This window comes from Columba livia, chromosome 6 (genome assembly GCF_036013475.1).
Source record: "Columba livia isolate bColLiv1 breed racing homer chromosome 6, bColLiv1.pat.W.v2, whole genome shotgun sequence".
NCBI lineage: Eukaryota > Metazoa > Chordata > Aves > Columbiformes > Columbidae > Columba > Columba livia.
Genome location: NC_088607.1, coordinates 33081333 through 33101949, shown reverse-complemented (window position 1 = coordinate 33101949; position 20617 = coordinate 33081333). Strand labels below are relative to the sequence as shown.

The window sequence follows — 20617 nt, the reverse complement described above, 5'->3', positions numbered from 1 at the left end:
CAGCACTGAATTTTTAGGAAGAGCTGGTTCCATATTCATTCTGCTTAAGAGTTGTGCCAGTGACAAGTCATTTTACGTTCCTCTCTGAATTTTCCTTCCAGCAAAGGGGAAATAACTATTTCTAAATGTAGTATTTATCTGTATGCAGAAAGTGCAATTACTGCTAACACAGGCCATCCAGCACTTGAACTTGAAAGTTAGAAATAGCTCCCAGTAAGATCCTAATTTTGCAACTGACTGATGTGTATACCTTCAGAGAAGTGGGACTGAAAATATTTGGGAAAAAAACCCCACAAACTACTTCATTTAGCCGTCTGTGCAATTTAAAGGATACTGTTAATACATTGTATGTATGAGAGCCTTTTAAGGTAATTCAATGCCTAGCTGAAGTGGGCTATATAGCTATAGAAGCTAAGATATAAACAGCACCATCAATATTTTTCCAATTATAGCAGAAGATGGAAGATGCCGTGATTTTTAAATCATGGAAACTGCTCTCCTCGTTGCTTGAAGGGATAGAAAACAGAGCCTTGTTTCCCCCATCTTCCCATTCCTACTCCTATGCAGCAGGACCAAGCTGCCTCTTTCAGGTGGGCTCAGGCAGTTAACACCGTTTCGATATGCTATTTGGGGGAGAGAGGATAGACCTCGCAGGTCATGCCTAGTATTGGTTTTTGTTTGTTGGGATGACCAAATGTTTTTACTGTGCTAGAAATCCCGATAACGGAATTGATCAGTCACTGTATCTACTGTCAAAGCTGCACTGGGGCCAAGCGGGAGTGCAAGGGGGGAAGTTTCCCAAGAAGAGCCCCCTTCCCTGGGGCTCAGCTTAGAGGCATTTTGCTTCCATTGTTGTTTTCTTTTTTCTGGACTTCTCCAGCCTTAAAGTGTCAACTCTGCTTTGGTGTTGCCAATGGGCTCTGAGTGTTGTTGCTGAACTCAGAGCACAATTCCTCTGGCCTTTTCATAGTAATTAGGAGAAAAGGCTTCCTTAATGCAGTTTTCTTTGGAAGATGCATCAGCTCCTACCATCCCTAATCCTTTGAACCCTGACAATTTTGGTGCTTCAAATTTTAAGTTCAAATGTTGCATAATATTCATGAAGAAATGGAAGAGGTGTTGCTTTGAAAAGGGAATTATTGTATTGGTTTGACACCTGCAAAGGCTTCTGAGAAAGGCAGAAGTTCTACTGAAGGGTGATAGAGCACAGACTGTCTAAAGGTCCATCTCCAGGCTATTTTCAGCACAGCAGCATTACTTTGTTTTGTTGTGTCTGGGGTGGCTCTAAATTGATTTATCAACATCCTGAGCATTTAGTGCTCTCGCTGTTTCCAACGCTTTGCAGAGAAACAAGGGGAGAAGGAGAAAGCAAAGAATAAATGGATAAGCGAACGGAGGCAAAGAAAATAAAGTTGCTGAAGGCAGAAAATAATGTTCAGCAACCTGTTGGTCTCTTGTACACAGATCCATCTGAACATAGTCATTTTGACTGTCCTAAAAGCACATATGGGTAAAAAAAAAAAAGCTGTTCGAAGCTGAATAACTGCTTGCAAAAGAGAGAAGAGCTGAGACATGGGGTGACTGGGGAGTTAAGGTGTCCTGGTGATACATCAAGGCACTCGCTGAAGCTCTTTTCCCCTGGTCTGTGTGAAAAGCTGTTCAAGAGCAGCACTGTGCTTGGTGGGGAGCTGGGAAAAGGCCTGGCCCTTCTGCTTTGGCACCTGGGATCTGCCAGCTGACCATGGGAATTAACACCTCAACATTAGTGTTACTTAATCTTACTGATATGTTCAGGTGGTAGCAACTATAAAATAACACCGCATTGAGCAACAGCCTTTAGTGAACTCTGATACATATTAGAACATAATTCTGGTGTCAGCACCTTGTGATATGCATTTTTGGTACGAATTAAAAATACTTGATTCTTAATATTTTGATATTCTGTGATAAATTCACAAGTTTTGTCTATTGGAATCATGTAACTCAGCATATTTTATGGTTTGCACACTAGTCTAAGTGTACAATTCAATTGATCTCACATTACTCTTTGGCTAAACAAGAGAGAATCTAATAAAACTATAACGAGTTTTGATCAGATTAATATTTACTTAGATGTCCTTGTAACTTTTTATGTCTTATGAATAACTGTCCTGTACTTACATGTTTTTGCTCATTCTGCAAGATTGTGGGACTTTTTTGGCAGTTGTAGCACTACGTTGAAATGTGAATGAAGATCTCATTTTGCCCAAATACATCGTGGTTTCTCGTACAGCTTCTGAGGAGCACACCTCCATGCACCCCTAGTCTGCGGCCAATGGAATGCCAGGCAGCTATAGGTTCTTGCATAAGTCTTATGTCTTGTTAGTTGTTCTGGTACTGTGAATAAACATGGTGAATGATGAATTGATTTTTTTTCCTTTTCTTTCTGTTAACTTCTCTTGTAGCAGAAGTTTTGGTCTACTGAAATATATGGGAATGCACTAAGTTGGCACTCTTGATTTTTTGCTTTTTGCCTTGTGACCTATTTTTCAGAAGTCCACTATTCAAATTTGCTTTCTAGCGCTAGATGAGAGATCATTAACCTGCCCTCTTGAGAGGAAGCGTACCAGTAAAGGAAGGCAGAAGTTCATGAACACTACATCTCTAGATAATATGGAGGTGAAAAAAACCTCTTAGGATGCACACGTGTTGTTACCACAGCATGACCCCAGGCTTCATGGAACAAACAATAAACTGATAGTGACTGCTAGAGAAGATGGCTTTGTCATGTGTTGCAACCCAAGCTCTCGGTTGAAGCACACTGAGTCTCTGAGCTGACTGCTCTCAGCCTCTGTTCAATGGCATCGAACAGTGTATTTTACCCCACAAGTGCTGTGTCTGTAAAAGCCTAAGCTGGGCTGACCAAGTGGTGCGTTCCCGTTGGGCTTCGTGGTCCTGCTGGCGCTAGGGAAAGATGGATGGTTGTCTCCGCTCAACTAACTAGGCTGACCTGTGGGGAGAAGGAGCTGCCGCTGGCAGATCCAGCCCCTGGGGAGCCGGGACCACCGGGCGCCGGGAGCCCTGCCGGCGGCAGCCGCCGCTCAGAGCCAGGGGACGTGCCCACGAGAGGCTGTGTGTGACATCCCGCCGTGGCACCGGGGTCGGGAGGGGTGAGTGAGGCTGTCGGCGCCCGGTCACCCAGGAGCTGCTTCCCCCGCGGATGGCGGAGCCGCCCGCACCGGGGGTGCCCCGGCGGCAGGTGAGGGCTGGGCGGGGAGCGGCGGCCCCGGCGGGACGCTCGTCCTGCGGAGGCCGGTGCGGTTCACGGCGCGGTCCCCGCTGCGGCCCCGGCCGGACTTGTCGCCGCGCGGCGGTGACCGCTCGCCCCCTCCCCGCGCGCGCGCTGCCTGGCGGAGGGAGACGTCGCGCGGCGCCGGTCGCCATGGCAGTGGGCTGCGTGGGCGGAGTGGTCGGGGCCGCAGCGCGGCGGTGAGCGAGCGCGCGAGGGAGGGAGGGAGCGCGCGCCCCCGGCCCTCCCCGCCCCGCGGTGTTTGTGTCGGGCGGCTGGCGGCGGAGCGGCCCCGCGGCGCCCACACACCCACCGACCCGCCGCTCGGCCCCACAGCCCCGCGCCGCCCCCGCTCCGCGCACCGCCATGGGCGGCCCGTAGAGCGAGCGGGTTCGGCGGCTGGTGCGGTGCCTGCGCGGCGGCGGCGGCCATGGCGGTGGAGACGCGGCCGGAGCTGGTGGGGAAGCGGTTCCTGTGCGTCGGCGGCGAGGAGCCGCCGGAGAGCGGGCGCTGGCGGGCTGGGGTCATCCGCGCCGTGTCGCAGCGGGACTCCCGCAGCCCCGACCTGGCGGTAAGAGCCGCGTCCCGGGCCGGGCCGGAGGGGGCTGCGGCGGGGCCGAGACGGCGGCGCGGGGCCTGCGGCGGGGGGCTGCCCGGGGGCCCGGCGTGACACAGCCCTTGGCCTGGGGGCGGCGGGGCTGGGGGCAGCGCGTGTGAGCGCCCCGGGCGGGCCGGCTGACGTGGAGCCCGCACCGCCGGGGGTCGGGCCCGGCCGAGCCGCGTTTCCCCGCGGGGTGGGGGGACGGCGGCGGCGGCCCCTCTGTGCCCCGGGCGCCGATGCGGCTCCCGGCCGTGCCGCCGCCTCCGCCTGCAGCCGCGGTGGGAGAGGGCGAGCGCCCGGCCCGGGCAGCGGGGAGCCTCGGTGTGCGCCTGGAGCAGCGGAGCCCGGGCAGGGGGGAACGTCTCTGTTCCAGGGGAACGCAGAAATTGTCGTCGTGTAGCGCTGACCGGCTGGGTCTAACGCTGTGGACGCGGTAGTGAGCGTTGTTATTAGAAGAATGTCATTGTTTCCCTTCCTTTTATGTCCGCTGGCACTGTTTTCCTAAGGGGTGTAGGAATGTGCGTAGAGGTTAGCGAAGGAGCTGGGATGTGTTCTGTTGTGCTCAGACACACTCTCGCTGGGGGGGAAACACGGCCAGGATTTCCTTGGGTTGGTGTTCTGAATGCATAATCTGTAAAATGGAGTTTTATTGTGCTCCGTGGACTCGGTCGTTGTTATATTTTGTGGATTCTGTGGTCTGACGAGTATTACGTTACTGCTGTGGTTGTCTCCTTCGATGTTTTATGTTATTTGGTGCTTCTGAAGGCGCACTTAAAAATATCACGACTATGTAAATGGGCATTACGTAGGCTGAAAAAAGGAATCACCGAGCTGTGCTGGGCAGCCCGTGTTGCTGTGGTGAGGGGGAGGCTTGCACAGCCGCGCACGGTGCGGGGGGAATGTTGCCCTTTTCACAAACTCATCAAGCAAACAATTCCCTGGTTTTAGGGATTATTGATTGCTTGGTGCAAGAAGTGTGATTCATGAAATTGAGAATTCTTGCTTTAAGCTTTGTTTTAGAAACAGAATGTGACACTCGAAATGCTACTTCACTATATTGTGGGTTGTTTGTTTTCCACTCTCCAGCTATAATTCAAGTAGCATGCTGTTCATGCCCTTCTTTATGAAACGGCCTGTGTTTTCAACCTTTGGTTATATGTGAGAATCGTCTAGAATGCTTTATTTTTAGAATCTATTTTGGATGTTATTCTTGCAGGATAGTATTCTCTAGAAGCTATATACAATTATGGAAACATTGAGTAACGTTTAAGGAGCTATTTACTAACGTTTACAAGTCAGAGCCATAATTTGTAAACTCCAGGAGCAGAAGTGACATAAATGGTTCTAAACCAAGGCGTTTCAGGGGTTGTATCTGTTATGTTAAATAGGTAATGAATGTTGCCTATTCATAGTACTTGCTCCTCTTCCCAACTTTGGTATCTGAGTGTTTTGCTCTTTGGGTACTCTTTGATTACAATTCTTGGTAATTTAAGGGAGAACCATCATGTTATGGCTGGTTTCTGAGGCAGGATGACTAAGGGTATGCTCATGTATGTAGTGGAGTGCCATTTGGGTAGATCCAGACCACCTGAGAAGCAGGATGGATGCTCCAGCTGGCACTGGGTGCCATGTTTCTTCTGGTATTCTGACTAGCACTGCATTATGCTATGTGGATATACTCCTAGCCACCTAGGAGTGCTGGAAGGTTTTGGAAATGCTATCTAGGTCTAATAAGTCCCAGACTAGTATTTAACTACTGGATCATTGTTGCCCCCTCTAAGTGCAGTATTTGGTTTTTGCGTTGCCTGTTCTCTGTCCCGAAGGCACAAACAAATCATAAAAGGGACAGGTAGAGGAAGAAATGATATGGTTTCTCTTAGCAACAGGTAGTTTCTGTGGCTTAGGCTCTTCTTTTGCATTTGTGATTAACATTAAACTCTCATTAGTTGATATTTACTGACATGAGTATCCTCTTCCCCTGCTGCCCCCAGTGATGGACAAGGGTATTTTTCTGTCAGCCCTGGTTCCACGTGTACTATCCTAGAGGGAGTGAATGCTGCGCTTATCCTTCCATGCCTTTTGTTTTAAGGTGGCCCTCCCTATGAATAGCTCCAGACTCTTCTGCTACCCATCAGTGGAGTGAAATGGTAATTCTTGTTGACAGTTTCATTGCTGCCCACAGGGTGCAGCATGAAAATGTTGAGATTGACTTTTTGTCAATTTTGTGTGTTCCTGCTCCCTCTGAGTGGGGTGGAGGTTGCAGAAATATAGAAGATGTCCTCAGCTGCAGGAAAGGAGGAGGACGGCAGTGGGCATTTTCCAGATGCTTTGCAGATGGCCAGAACTGAGTTACCTTTGAATCCTGACTTCAGAAGGAAGTATCGTTTACATTGCCTTTGTGTCTTGTCTTCCTTTTTAAGTGTAAACCCCCAAGTCAGTTTCAATGGATTTAAGAGTAGGGAGAGGTCTGAGAAAGATTACCTTCTCTCAGTCTGTGAGGGCCCTCCTCCCAAAAACCATAAAGACAAGGAGGTCACAGCACGTTTTGTGTGGTCCTCCTGGAAGCAAAGAGGTGGTCTCCAGCTGGCCGACCAGCATGTGCAGAGCTTCAGACCAGCTACAGCATAGGCTGCCTCTTGGTCAGCACCATTCAGAGGCGGGCAGGTGAGGGGGGATGGAGCTGATGGGATGTGAAGGTGGGTTTGAGCTGAGCGTTAACAAAAGCAGGAGAGTAAGCCTCCGTATTTGAATGTGGGGACAAATGGAGAGTTTTATGAGGTGAAGGATCTTAGGGAGACATGGACAAGCTTAGAGGCAACTGACATAATTAATGTTAAGTGGCCACAGGGCTTGTAGGAGCAAATCTGCAGGAAACCAAGCTTCATTAGTTCTGCTGTAAACAGAACTACTCATTAAATCAGGAACTCCAGACCTGAAGGCTGGACTAGCTGCTCTCCACTGGTGAGTGAGCGAGCGAAGACTCCAGATTTCATATGCTGCTGAGTTCGCCTCATGATTTTATTTTCATAACTAAGTTAATGAATATTTTCGTAATTGAAATTATTGTCTTGGTAAGAAAATGAAGAACTGTTAGCTAGTATTTTCTTCCTGATAGGTCTCTCCTACTCTGTGGAAGTATGTTAAATGACTCTTTCCTGATATTTCTTGTAATTGCAGCATAGCTGATACATAGTCTGTTTTTTCTTGACATTTATTTATTTATTTATTTATTTATTTATTTATTTCCCCCCAAAGAAAGGACAGTATCAAAGTTTTGTGACTTGTGTGTGTCCCCCACTGTTTTGTGAAAATTTTGCCCTACTCAGCTTTCCTGTTAATTTACTGCTACTGGGGAATGTGGTGAGAATAACTGGCGCTGGTTGTGAGTACTGTTGGTCTTCTGGAAGATGAATGCTCTTGCCATTGCATACAGATCCTTCTTGCCAGGATTTGGAACCCATGCCTCTTTCTTAATGAGCCTGTAATGTTTACACATTTAAAAACATCTACTGTACAGGTACAATGTATACAATTTAGTCCAGGAGTTTTCTTGATGATTTCATTGTCTGAGTCACAACCTGACAGTTAGATGTCGTGATATTTCATTCTTAAACATTACTTTTGTGTGAAAAGCATTTATTTAAAAACAAAAATACAAACAAAAAGATTTTCATATACGTATTTGTGTGTATACATGTGTGTTTTGCTAGTCCCTAAGAGAATCCGTAACTATTTTTCCATTCAAGTAGCAGCGGGTGCTCTTAGAGGAAGCTGGGAACTATTTCTCACTGCTAACTGCCTGGAAGAGCCTGCGTGCTGCTCTGATTGCACTGATAACTCTGGGCAAATAAAGAAATGGCCAGGAGAAAAGAAGTGGAGTCAACACCATATGATCTCCCTGGTCTTTCCTGTACCATAAGAATTACTTTCTGGGCTAAGATTTGGCATGGTGATGGCAGAGATGTTTTGCTATATTGTGCTTAAAAAGTGATTATTTAGAGGAGTAAATGAAAAAAAAATTACAATGATTTTGCTTCCTGGAGGTGCTTCAGACTTCTGTGAATTTCCATGGTCCTGCAGTTGTATATTGAATATAGTCATGTATTCAGCTATATATTTTCTCCATGTGAAAGAGAGAAATGGAAATAAGCTTTGAAACACGTAACGTGTAGCCCTTAATAAAGAGTATAGTTATAAGTTGCAGTGATTTGTAATTGTATATTTATTGATGTGTGAATTTTGCTGCCATGATGTCCAAGAACTGAGTACTTTGATAGTAGTTAATGTCTCACAGTAGGCAGACGTACCATTTAGTAGCTGTGCACAGGGAAATATATTGTGTCAGTAAATCACCAAGTTAGATATCCATCATATAAACCTAAATACTAGTGATGGTTTGACGCAGTTGTTTGGTTTTTATTTACAGTAAAATTAGTAAGATATTGGGGGAATAACTCATAATTTTGGTAAGTTGTATTTTTTTTTTTTTTAGTATCTCATCTTTGGTAATTCACAAACAGGGAATTGTTAAAAATTCACGATGTCTGGTAAAACCATTTGAAGAGAACAGCAGCAGTGTGTCTGTTTTAACGGAATTTACTCTCACTTAGCAGTAAAATGGAAGTTCACAGAATGTAATGGAAACTTATCAGTGCTGTACTAGAGATAACATGAAAATAATTTGAAATAATTGCTGATAATTTAAGAACAAAGGAAGATATTTTTGAGAAGTACTCCATATGTTGAGAGTTTCTTACTAAAGATGAAGTTAAATTTGCCTTTGCTGTGTGCTCTTACCCAGTCTTTTTATGACTGTAATTGTTTTAGTCTTCCTGCTTCTGCAGTCCCAAGCTTTCTGAATGTGGTGTGGCTTTGTCACACGGGCACAGAATTACACTTCTGTAGGTTACATTTGTTTTCTGCCATATATTGATTTTTAGTGCCATGTTTAGCATTGTCCTCTGTTTTCCTTTCTCTAAGCTATTATTTAAGGAGAAGCTGAATGCATTAATTTTTGAATGCATTTGAGCTAATCTGTTTAAAAAGGAAATAGGTTTTCATTACTTATTTTAGAAGTACATGCTCTGCAGCTTTTACTTGTTAACTGGGAAATAAGATAGAAGATGCAGAAATATGCTTTACACTAGTTGTGCATAGCTTGTTGGTGGTTAATGTAATTTAAAAACACTACGTATTTCTGTACCAGCATCTGGGTTAAAGATGAAGAGCAAGTTTGGTGGGGAGCCTGTCACATTATTTACTCCAGCTATGGGAGGTGATGCTAAAAATGTGTCAGAGTTTCTCATGTCGCTGCTACCTCTGGATCCAGACAAGGGGTGTTGTTGTAGGATGCATTTTGTGTGTGTTTTGAAGTTAGTTTGAAAGGAGTGGGAGAAGCCCAAAATGCAGCAGCGATTTAGACCATTTTCAGTTGTTTCTACTGTTCTGTATCAGCATTGCAGCCAAGGAGTCTTGGTGCATATCAGCTGGGCAATCTTTTCTTGGCTCAGCAGTAAAGAAAACTTCCTATTTCCTTTCTGTGTTTCTAATAAGATTGAGCTTGTCATCCTGTGCCTGTGAACGTCACCTCATCTGTCTTTCAGAGTTAGTTCAGTTAGTGTTCAGGAAGGAGTATTTCTTTCATAGTAATTTGAAAAAAAGACCAAACACCAGACTGTTCCTGTGAAACTGGCTGCAAGGATTCAGTGCTTTATACTCTGTCCTTCCCTACTCTTTGCTTTTGTACTAATAGAAACCTGAATATGATGTAGATCAACAAGTAAATATGCATACACTGATGGGTTTTGGGGAAGGTTTATTTGAATGTCAAGATTGCAAACAGAGTTTAGGTGTCCCAAGCTTAATCAGTTTATTGATGTATGTGATTTGCATAGTTACAAAGTATGCAGCAGTGAAATAAGGAAAAAGAAGGCTTGATCCTATACTTAAATCTTTCAGGAGTCTTTAAGAAAGATATATCGGGTATTTTCTTAATTAAAAAAACCACTTTTGCCTTTAAATGGCATGCATACAAATAATGTATTATTCCACATTTGCATTACATCAGATTTTTCTTGTTCCAGGACTTTGTGTGAATCTTTGGAGGTATCTCAAAAACACAGGGCATAGCCATCTTAAAGAGTTATAAAGAATGAGTAGTCATTTTATAGGAAGCCATTATTTCTGTGCACGTGCCCAAGATCTCAAAACTTGCCTGAGAGCAGCAGAACTGTTCTTTAATGTTAAACTGAGTGAAGTTAAAAAAGTGATACTTCAAAATTTGGCCAAAAATAAACTCAGTCTTCTTCTGATCGTACTACCAGTGAATCATAGAGATGCCTAGTTCCATCAGTGATCTTGAACTTCTGCTGGGGTCAGGCTTGACCTTCCGTTTCAGTAGGGCTTGGTGAACTGCTGTCTGCTTTTGCTGGAAGAAAGTAAGTATTGATCATCTGAGGAGTTTACCTGAGGTTGGCAACAAGGTGGTTGTGCTTTGAAGCTGGTGGATAATTCCAAGCTAAACTAATGTGATGTTGCTTCAAAATATTGACTTATCCGGAAAGTTCCTGTTGTTAGTTGATGTTATGTCCATGTACCACTAGCTTTCATGTGATAAGTTGGAATGAGAGCAGGGGAACAGAAGAACCTTGGGGATTTTGCTGTGTTTTGCTTTCTAGTAATTTTCTTAAAAATATTTTCATTGATTTCTTAAAATATTTTACTTTAAACAGCTGTTAATGCTTCTCATAAAAAAGTGGGATGGGGCAGCTTAATCTGCTTGTGAGGAAGTGGCCTCTGTGTACAGACAGAAATGGGGTTTGAGCCAATTCATGTGCTCTGTTCAGAGCCTCAAGGGCACGAAAGATGCAGGGTGAGCATTAAGGCTTTTAGCTTGACCCTCCCATGGGAACATTTTTAGACGTTTTGGAGACTGTGGTTCTGCAGACATTTCTCTTGGTGGCAGTGCTGGCTTATTTTTTTTAACCTTGAGCAGTTTCCTGATCCATTCACCATATGGCACTTCAAACAGTTGTACTGGGGCTGAGAAGTTGGTATGGGATCGATCGGAGGGTAGCAGCAGCTTAAGCTGGCACCATTTCCAGGAGAAATGTCTCTGGACCATGACCTGGATGAAGAAGTTGAAAACTAGTTTAAGTATCTTTGTGAGAGGTTCTGTCACTGTAACCAGTAAATGTGTCCTAACCTGCTCAGCTGTAATGTGAGGGTTTTGTACTGCAGTTGAATTAGTGGTATTTATTCACTCAGTGTGAATAACTTATTCCTTCACTTGAATAAGGAAATATATGTTGAACATAACCCACGATATGACCATTTGATATCTGTTGATGTTATACTTACCTGCAAAGACAAGTTTTAGAAGAATAGATGTGAAATGAAATGCTTTGAGGAAAACCGAAGCATCTATATGTTAAAATGCATACACCTCTGATGCCTCAGTAAAACATTGCATATAATATTTCTGCGTAAGTATGATAAATTTTTCAAGTGTTCTGATCAGCACTGTAATTAATGTAGATGTTGAAATGATTACAGTTAGGCTTCACTGCAAGTCACGTACTGCTGTGTATGACAACTAAAGTAGACGCTGCTGACTTAGTAGTTAGATTGAGTCACCAAGTTTTTACATTTTTGCTAAGAGAACAGGACTCTTTCCTAAAACGATGGTTCCAAATCTAGAGTATGATTGCTCTGTGAAAGAGAGTGAGCACTTGCTGAGTCATTGCCAGGTGGCCCAAGTCAAATCTCTTTAGTCTTGCGTGTCTGGTGAGGAGGGACTGGAAAGCTGTATTTTGGGGAAGCGTTGGCAAAGATAGTTCATTTTGAAAGAGTCTTCCAGCTTATTTCTGTATTTTTTGTCCTTCTTGGCTTCTTTCCTTTCATGAAAAACAGAATGTAAATTTGACTGCCTTTCAAAAAGAAACAAAACAACCCAAAAAATGGTATCAAACAAAGAAACTTGTTGGGATCATCATAGGAAATCCATGATTTAAACTGTTCAGTTAGTATGGAAAATCTTGGAGAAGGAGTGACAGGAAATTAGTAGTGAACTGTTAGACTGGAGTCTGTCATTTATCTGTATTTTTTCATGCATCCTAGTTCTTCCTGAAACAAAACTCAAAGACTTCAGTTTCGCAGCCTTGGTCATTATCAAGGGCAGGAGCGAACAGGTGCAGGCAAGGCATGGGATTTCTAGGGGAGAGGTTAATGACTCTTGGGCTGTAGACCCATGGTGATCTTCAAAGAATGAGGAGCTAACAGTGGCCTAGCGCCAACCTTTTTGTCAAAAATACAGAAGCTGATGAAGTCAAAGACCGAATATGAATGACGTACTGTGGTTTTAAGAGCTGTTGTTGTGACACTTAGCTGCCCTATCTCTAAAGTTATGGCACATGGTTGTACTTCCTCAGTGTTTCCTTATGGTTATTTGGAGCTCAGGGACTTCATCCAGCAGAGGTCTTTGGGTTTTGTAGCCCTTGCTGATTTTTTCCTAAATGAATTTGTAGGAAGCTGTTTTGAATCCCTTTGAACTTTTCAACAGGCTGTGACAAAGGGTGAGGCTGTAACTGCGCGTAGTACCGAGGATTGCTTGCTGTTGTTTCAGATGCTGAGAGGTACAAGGTAACAGTCACCCCTTGTTTGCCATTTGCATCCCACTTATTATATTAGCTCTGCTATACTACTTTATACTCTTCTCTCGAAGCATATAAATCTTGCAATTTTCCTTTACTGTTTCTTAATCGGAGAGACTTGGAGTTACCTGTTCTGTCTGTCAGTCCCTACCAACCCTGTCAAGGTAAATGTCTGTTTGAACCAGATTATTCCAAAGAGTGTACAGTTTGTTTACATATCTTAAATGGCTATCTACACCAAGATGCCTGTCTTCATGTTATTTCCTTTTTGCAGGTTGTTTTGAATAGATTTAATTTAATACTGTCATGTTGAGTTTAACTTTTTTCAGGAAATAAAGTAACATTTTAAATTACTTTTAAATTGTAAAAAATTATTTCTTCACTGGAATATATTGATTTTTTTCACTTATGGTAATGTAATTGTCTAGTGCAAATCCATTTCTATTTAGTATACCTAGGTGTTGGTCAAACCTCAGTGGTGATCTGTTTAATAACTGTTAAGCAGTGAAGGTATGGGGTGGTAATGAAATACTTCTGGCTTGGTAACTATTAATCCAGGTGGACTGTCCTAAATATACCTGATCCTTCTGTATACTGTCATATTTTAACACTTTTATATAGGTCAGAACATGACACGTGAATATTTTTAGACAGTGTCATTACCATTTCCTAATTTGGTGGGTAGCTTTTCTGTATAATGCGATACCTATCTCATTTTGCATGATCTTTTAAAAGAGATCTGTCTTTGTATAAATAGAAAATATTTCAAGTGCTTTGTTACTTGTACCATATTTTTCCTCTGGGGATTTGTAGTCTAGATTAATATGTTCCTTTACCTGAGGTTTCTTGCAAAATTTCAATTTAGTGGGAGTCAGGCCTAAGACTATGTAAAATATAAAACAAAAAATCTTGTTTGATAAATTATCCATTGACTAGCTTTCTAATTCCCTCAGATGGTTTAGTTTGAAACTGAATGCAGTACTTCTATAAAGCATTGGCTTTCTGTTGACTCTTGGAAAAATGACTTGCTGACACTACTTTTTCTTTTTTGAGTTCTGTAGTAGTGTCTTGTCCAGGCAAAGTGAGATAATGTGTGTACACTTCGCTGTATTTTTTTCCTCTGTCAGTTTTTTTTTGACATTTAATAGATTTTCTGTTATCTAATTTTGAATATTTAAAAAATATTTTAGCTTTGAGATAGCATTTGAGCATGGCTTACATTTCAATAACATGGCAGTTGATCGCTGCTCACTGTGTAGTGTCAAATGTGATAAACAGAATACAAGTTAAGTCCTAAGTTTGCCCACGTGTTACTGTTCTGCTAAATTAATGAGCAGTAAACAGCTAATAAATGGCAAAACTTAACGGGGCTCTTCAGTTGGTATCATCAAATGAATGAAGTGTGTATCTCCAGAGGGTTCTTGGGTTCATTGGCTGAGGTGAAAGGACAGCCTTCAATACCTTTTTATGTTTTTTTTTCTGAGATGTGTTTTATGTTATGGTAGTCTACTGGTTTCTAGGTACCTGGAGCTTTTGAGTTCAGCAGTGTTTGCTGGTATATTTCAAGGAGCTTAGTGCTTGAGTTGAAACTTCTGTGTCTGTGTTTTTCCTCCGTTTCTTATAGAAGTGTGGTTTTGGTTTGGAGTTTGGCATGCCTGTGTTTTGAGAAATGTATCTTCAGTTGAGAAGAGGACAATGTAAGGACATGGAGGATGGCCTATAGGCATCCTAGGAATGAGTTGGCCAGTATTTGGATGGGGGAAAAGAATGGAAAAGAACTTATAAATTTTATTGTATTTGGGAAACCTCTTGATCAGTTCTTGAGCTCTCTTTGATCAGTGCTTCTTATGGAAAGACTGGGCAGGCGCATACAGGAACTAGAGTGTATAGGTCAATCAGCAGAGGCAAGGAAAGAAGAGAGGACCATGATGGTTTAGATGTAGAAACCCATACGTAGTTTGATGTAAATTGATGAAAGGAATGCTCCTGCTGTCTGCACAGAAGCCAGCATCCCTTCCTGTGAGGCCTCTGCAGTAGTGGGTCCATTCTCTAACACAAGGAAATACTAATTCGTTAAAAAAAAAAAAAAAAACAAACAACCCTAAATGTTGAAGTTCAATACCTGTATTCACAGTTTTACTCAAAGCCAATGGTCCCTTAAACTCAGAGAAACAAAACCTCAAAAAGCATTGGTTATTTAAAGTCAGAGAGCAGAGATGAAGCTGATATTGCTGTTTCATTAGTGATATGTAACTTGGGCCATGTGCAGTTTTTGTTCCTAAGGCTGTCAGTTTGGCATCTCTTGAGGCAGTTGTAGAACTGGGCTTTTTTGCAACTCTCATTAGTTGCTTTGTTTCCTTCTCTTCCCAGGATTGACCCACATCTACTTGTTAGTTGTCAGATTTTCACTAAGGGATGCTCCTTTGTAGTGTAGCGGGCATACACTGCTCTTCTGTGGGGCTGCGAGGTCAGGACAGAGCGCCCAAACTCAAACCTTACTTTATATCAAGGTAGATAATTACAGGCTGGCAGTCTAAGTATCATGGAGAACAACACAGCAGCATAGTTCTGGGAGTTGAAATTTTAGGTCTTATGAACTGCTTCCCTAATACATATTGTGATGGAGGGAGATTGGCCCAGTACTGTGGTAGGTTTGGACTACCTGTGGATCACAGAAAAGTGTCTGTGCTAATGCAGTTAAGTTGTCTCTGAATTTGTGCTGCTTGGTTGGCTGCCCCTTCAGCTGATTTTTAACTACGGCTGCTGCTGAGTTCTGTTAGTTGGGAGAGCTCAAACAGGGAGGTAGCCTTGATGGGGATTAGTTTATCAGATGTCTAGTAAAGTGCAAACTCTAACTGCAGCTTTATCCACCCTCAGGCTATTCAGACTCTCTCTGCAGTGTGATCTTAGTGTCTGAACTAGCGGAGCTACAGACTTAAGCTTTTTCAGTATGGAGAGGTTGATTTTGTTTGTTTGTTTGTTTTTTCTTTTTCCTTCAGAGCTTAGAAGACAGTGGTGTCTAATTTGAATATGTGACCCATGTCACTGAAAGCTACTTTTAATTAATACCAGGTGCTTTCTTCACCGCATCACTGTTGGCTTTGCCCACATCCCATAGCTTTCTTTTATGGGGCTGTCACCTGGGCACTGGCGGCACATGGTTTGGAACTGCAGGTGTGCCAATGAGACAAGCAGCTGGCTCACCAGCAGTAAAGTGGTATATGGGTTTGCAAGCCTCTCATAAGAAATTCATGTGTAGACAGAAAATTCCAGATCTTCTGAAATTTGGCAGTTGCTTAATAGGGAAGTCTTGACTGGAGAACATGCTTGAAAAAATATATACCTAGAAACAGTAGTAGAAAGTAATAAAAAAAATCTGTGGTAATGAGATATTGTCTACTAGTATTGGCATTTATGGTGATAAAAACTAGAGGTATTTAATAAGAAAATAATGTATCCACTTTGCTACAGAATTTGAAAGCTACTGCTGTAATATTGGTGCTGTGGAGCATGCAGGACTTTACCTCTGCTGTGTTTTGTTGGTATTGTTGGTTGGGAGGGGAGAGCTGGGGTTGTGGGTTCTGTGGTGTGCAGCACTTGTCATAGTGGTGAAGGCTGTTACGGCGAGCGGTAGCGATGGACTAGGAGCAATATGTGCTGTCAAAGTTGTGCTTTGAGGTATTTTCTGTTTCTCCATTGGTTGCTTCTGTTTAGTCCTTGTAATTGTTTCCCAACACTCTATTAACATTATTTAAAATGGAAAATACGTGCTGAAATGCTCTAATGAAAGATCTAGTAACAATCTGGAAGAAAATAAAGTCCTGTTCTAGCAGAGTCACGCCAAATGGGTGATTAGCCTGTGACATTGGGTCAAACTCGCAGTGGTTTACAACTTAAAGTATGTATGCATTATGGGAAATGCACACCAGGGGAAAAGTTACAACAAAAAAATTTCTACAGGTTGTAAAGTATAAAAATAAATTATCAAGAGCAGTTAATATCATGGGCATTTCAGCTGAAAAGCATTGTGGAGGTGCTTTGAAATCAGTGCTGTAAAATAACATTCCTATGAACCTTGCTGTGTTCTATGTTTTTTCATATCTTCTAGTGTTAGAAATAGCAAACTGCCAAGGTAGCCAGCGTGATAAAATTGGCATTGGATAGTGTTATGCAGGGAGATGGTGTCTTACTGTTGTGTAAGTATAAATAGGTGAAGTTCAGACTGTGTTTTTTCTGGGTGCCTGAGTCAAAATTGACACAGCTTTAGTATTCCTCTCATTCTGTGCAAAACACTCTATCTGATGGTATCCTAGTCCTGTTTAGCGTTTCCTGTTGCCTACCTACCCCACTGATGAACTATTTTTTGATTTCTCCTTAGATAGCATCTCTTGCATCTTTCTATGGTCAGAGTACTTCAGGCTTTTCATAAAAGTCTTGTCCTGTCCTCACAGTTGAAAGACTTCCAGTAAACCTCCCTCCTCTCAGGCAATAAGATATCGTTAGCTAACTAATAACTTCCTTTTTTACTGTGAAGCTCAAACCTACTGAAACTGTTTATCACTGATCTTAAAAAAAGACATCACGGCTGTTTCTGTTAGCAGTAGATGGTTGCACAGGTCTGACCGTTTGGTTCTGTAGGTAATAAATAGAGCAAAGATTTACTAGTGGTGTGTTTTTGTTGAAGGTGATCTGAAAGATTGGGGTGATTACCTTCAGAAATGGACCTGTGTGTATGTGATTTTGTTTGTCTGAAGGTAAGCCTGAGATGGGTAAATAGACTGTGAATCGTATGATAAACTTCTGCCAAGTCTCCGTGCTGGAATTGCTGAGATTACCGTTTCTTCGTCTATGCAACTCTTGTTTACTTTGTAGGACACTCTTTGACCAAGACCTTTTTGTGGTTGGTGCTGTGCAAACACAGAGCTAAAATTGTCCGTGTCTTGGAGTTTATGGAACCCGGAAGGACAAGGAGCCGAAATGAGGTTGTAATGATGTGTTGTTTGTGTACAGCAGCTGAACCTTTGGGAAATCTTGTGACACAGGAGAGGTAGGAGAGGTTTCTGAGGCATATAACCAAGTAGCTCTACCAGTGTTTCTTGATTATGTCTGTTAAACACAAAGGATAGCCAAGGATAAAACTCAAAGGTGGCAGGCTGGAACTTTTTTTAAAATTAAAGCAGCTAATGACAGAGGTTCTGATTAAGCATGGATCAGAAGCAGGAGTTGGCATTTTGTAGCTGAGTCCGAAGACTGTGAAACCAAGTCCCAGTAAGTTATGTTGATAGATAAAGTAGGCAAAATGATGTAGAAAAGACAGGTACTGTCATTGTAATGCAGTAGGATAATTATTGTGTAGCAGCATTGTGCAAGGATGTGTGTGGAACAGGGTTCTGTGGAGTCCAAAGGAGAAAAATGGTGTAATAAGTGAGGTGAGAAGCTAGGTAAGACTTAAATATAGGTGTGAGGGTAAGGATCTTGGAGGAGTTGATAGAAGCAGTATTGGGATGAACACTGAAAGCTCCGCCTTAGCCATGTTGTGCTTGAGGGTGCAAACCACACAAGTGAGTGAGTTTTAAGTGGTTTTTGTGACCCTAACCATGGGGTTTGTTAAGTAGTCTGATTCAGCTCCTCTTTTAAGTACATTCTGGATTTTATTTTTTTTCCCCTCACAGAGGATATATTTTTCATTTCCGTCACACATCTTCTGTTTCTGTGGTATGAACCTGGGAAACAAGTTTTGAAATGGATTACACTAGCGACTTTTGAACAGTGTGCAGACCATTTGTGGTCTATAAAACTTAAGTGGAACATGGGTGCCTTTAGTATTTCTAGTGAAAGTCTAAATGAATACTAATGTCACAAAGTTTTGAATGCTAACAATAGCTTTCTAGTCTTAAAGGCTTTGGAATCGCTTTATTGGAATGTTTTTCTGATGATTTAGTAGGCCCACAGGCACTGACAATTCAATGACAAGGGTTGGTGGCAACTTGAGTTGCCAGCAGGCTTTTTTGTATAACGGTTGTGATGTGAGTTGTGTTCTATGTTTTAGATGTGGCAAAGACTCCTTGGTTTTCACTTTATTGTAGAGGTTTGAATAATTGGGAGTGGCAGGAGTTGAGTAATAAACAAATTAACCTGGATTGCCTAAATATGTAACAGTTGAGATCCTTTTTCTGTGAGGAGCTGACTGGTTTGTCAAGATACCAAACTGGTCACAAGCCAAGCTAATCACTTCTGTGGGTTGCATCAAGAAAGACAGAAGAAATGCTCCATATGTTCAGATTTGTATTCATTCAGTTTTGCCTAACAAAATTTTAGGTGTTAAGTAGGGTTTGTGACACCTTCTTGTTTTAACATCTCCAACTTGTGAAAGTGGTAAAACACGATGAAATCTGGACCATGCTATCGTTAAATGCCCTCACGATTTAGTTCTTAATTCTTCCACAGGACGACAACCTTACAGAGTTGCCAGGGCATGCAAAAGCATCGATGTACTTGCAGTCCTCTGAGGTTTTATGCCTCTTGAATTGGGAGGGAATAATTATCCTAATTTGATAGATGTGGAGGTACTCTGGGTATTTTATATTGAGCAAGTTATTGGAACGCTCAGCTGTGTGAACATATTGGTTTAGTTTAATGGGGAAGAGGAGGTGGAGGTGTCTGGGGAAAATAGGCAGGAACAGAAAGATTTTTGTGTCTTGGCAGAGAATTTGAGTTCTGTTAAGCCAGTGACTCTGTCATCCCTTGTTTTTCTTTTCCTTTGCCTTTTTCTGACTTCTTTGTTTTTGATTAAGCCTACAGGACTGATGTTGTTCTGAAGAACCAAAGCTGAAAATGTAAAAAGCTTGGTTGGTTTTTTATATATATGTATTTTTTTCATGTTTTCAACTCCCACTCACAAGAGTAGGTTGCAATAATTCAGGGATTCAGACTGAGATGTAGGAGTCGTGAAAATGGGTGTACCTGAAAAAATCAAGATAGCCTTAAGTATCATCAGAAGATGTTAAAATATACATTCTCTAGACTTTTTCCTAAATGTTTCTTTATTCTCTGTGCTTAAATACGAATAGGAAATCCATTTGGTCACAAATCTCTAAAAAGATCATCTGAAGTATCAAAGTTGGTAAATGAGGTAGACCCACTGGGTGATGATGGGTGTAGTAATGGTAGTTGTCACGGGGTTTTGTCAAAGAGCGTGATCAGAAAAACTGGATGTATGGATAGGTTCTGATGGAGCATCTGGGTCCCTGGAGGTGGATGTGCTGAACCATGAATGAGAACAAAAGCTATTTCTGTAACTGAACACAAATTGTGCTTGTCTTCAGTTCACTGCTTGGAGAAGCAGTGAAATTCTTCTGCCTTATCTTGCTATGATGGGAGAGAATCTGCCTTTGTAAGGAAAAGCCGTAATGAACTGGATCGATGTCAGCGTTTGTATCCTCTGTTTATGGTGTATGTGTCTATATAGTAGGCTGTCAATGGATAAGGCAGTTGAGAAAGGGGCACGATCTACATTTGGCAAACATGTGAAGAAAAAGTAGGAACTCTTGAAACATGGACATTATTGTGTGGCTGTATTGGAATGTAGACAAAACAAGTTTCGAAGGCAGAGAAACTATTAATTGGGGGTGGCGGGGGGGAGAGGCAAAAACTAGAGAAGCTTTTGGCATCCAAGCTTTTGTTTGAAATGGAAGCAATTGGGATGAGGGGATGGCAAGAGGGAGTAAAAGAAGTGCTAAAGTGATTTTTGTCATCCAGGGAAAGAAAAATAATTTAGCTCAATGTTTGGAACATGAAGGGGTGAATGGAGTGGAGTAAAATTACTGGGTTTGACAGTTTATATCTACTGAGTTCATGGTTCTTGGTATTCAGTGAAGTTTGATCCCGGGTTCATGTTTCGTAATACGTTTTTCCATCATGGATCAGGGCAGAGAGGGCAGAGATGATTATTTTCTGAGTGGTGTCCCACTCTGGCAGATTGATATTTCTGTCCTTTGTAAACATCTCTTTAATGAGCTTCAGTATTCCAGTGGCTGCTTAGCTTCCATTAGGCATCTAGTGCATTGGATGAGTAATGTTACATTCTGGAAAGTGCAG

The 20617-nt window shown here is 42.3% G+C and overlaps 1 protein-coding gene across 6 annotated transcripts in view; it reads left to right on the top strand.

Annotated features, from left to right (window-relative positions):
- Window positions 1–3494: 3494 nt before the first annotated feature.
- JMJD1C (jumonji domain containing 1C) overlaps window positions 3495–20617 on the top strand; it is a 161381-nt gene continuing 144258 nt past the window's right edge. For 2 of the 6 annotated variants that reach the window (XM_065068580.1, XM_065068576.1), the window contains exon 1: window positions 3495–3839. In XM_065068580.1, the coding sequence (XP_064924652.1) occupies window positions 3699–3839 (141 nt within the window). In that variant the 5' untranslated portion in view covers window positions 3495–3698. The remainder of the gene's footprint in view (window positions 3840–20617) is intronic. The other 4 variants (XM_065068578.1, XM_065068587.1, XM_065068579.1 and 1 more) reach the window with 2 other exon arrangements.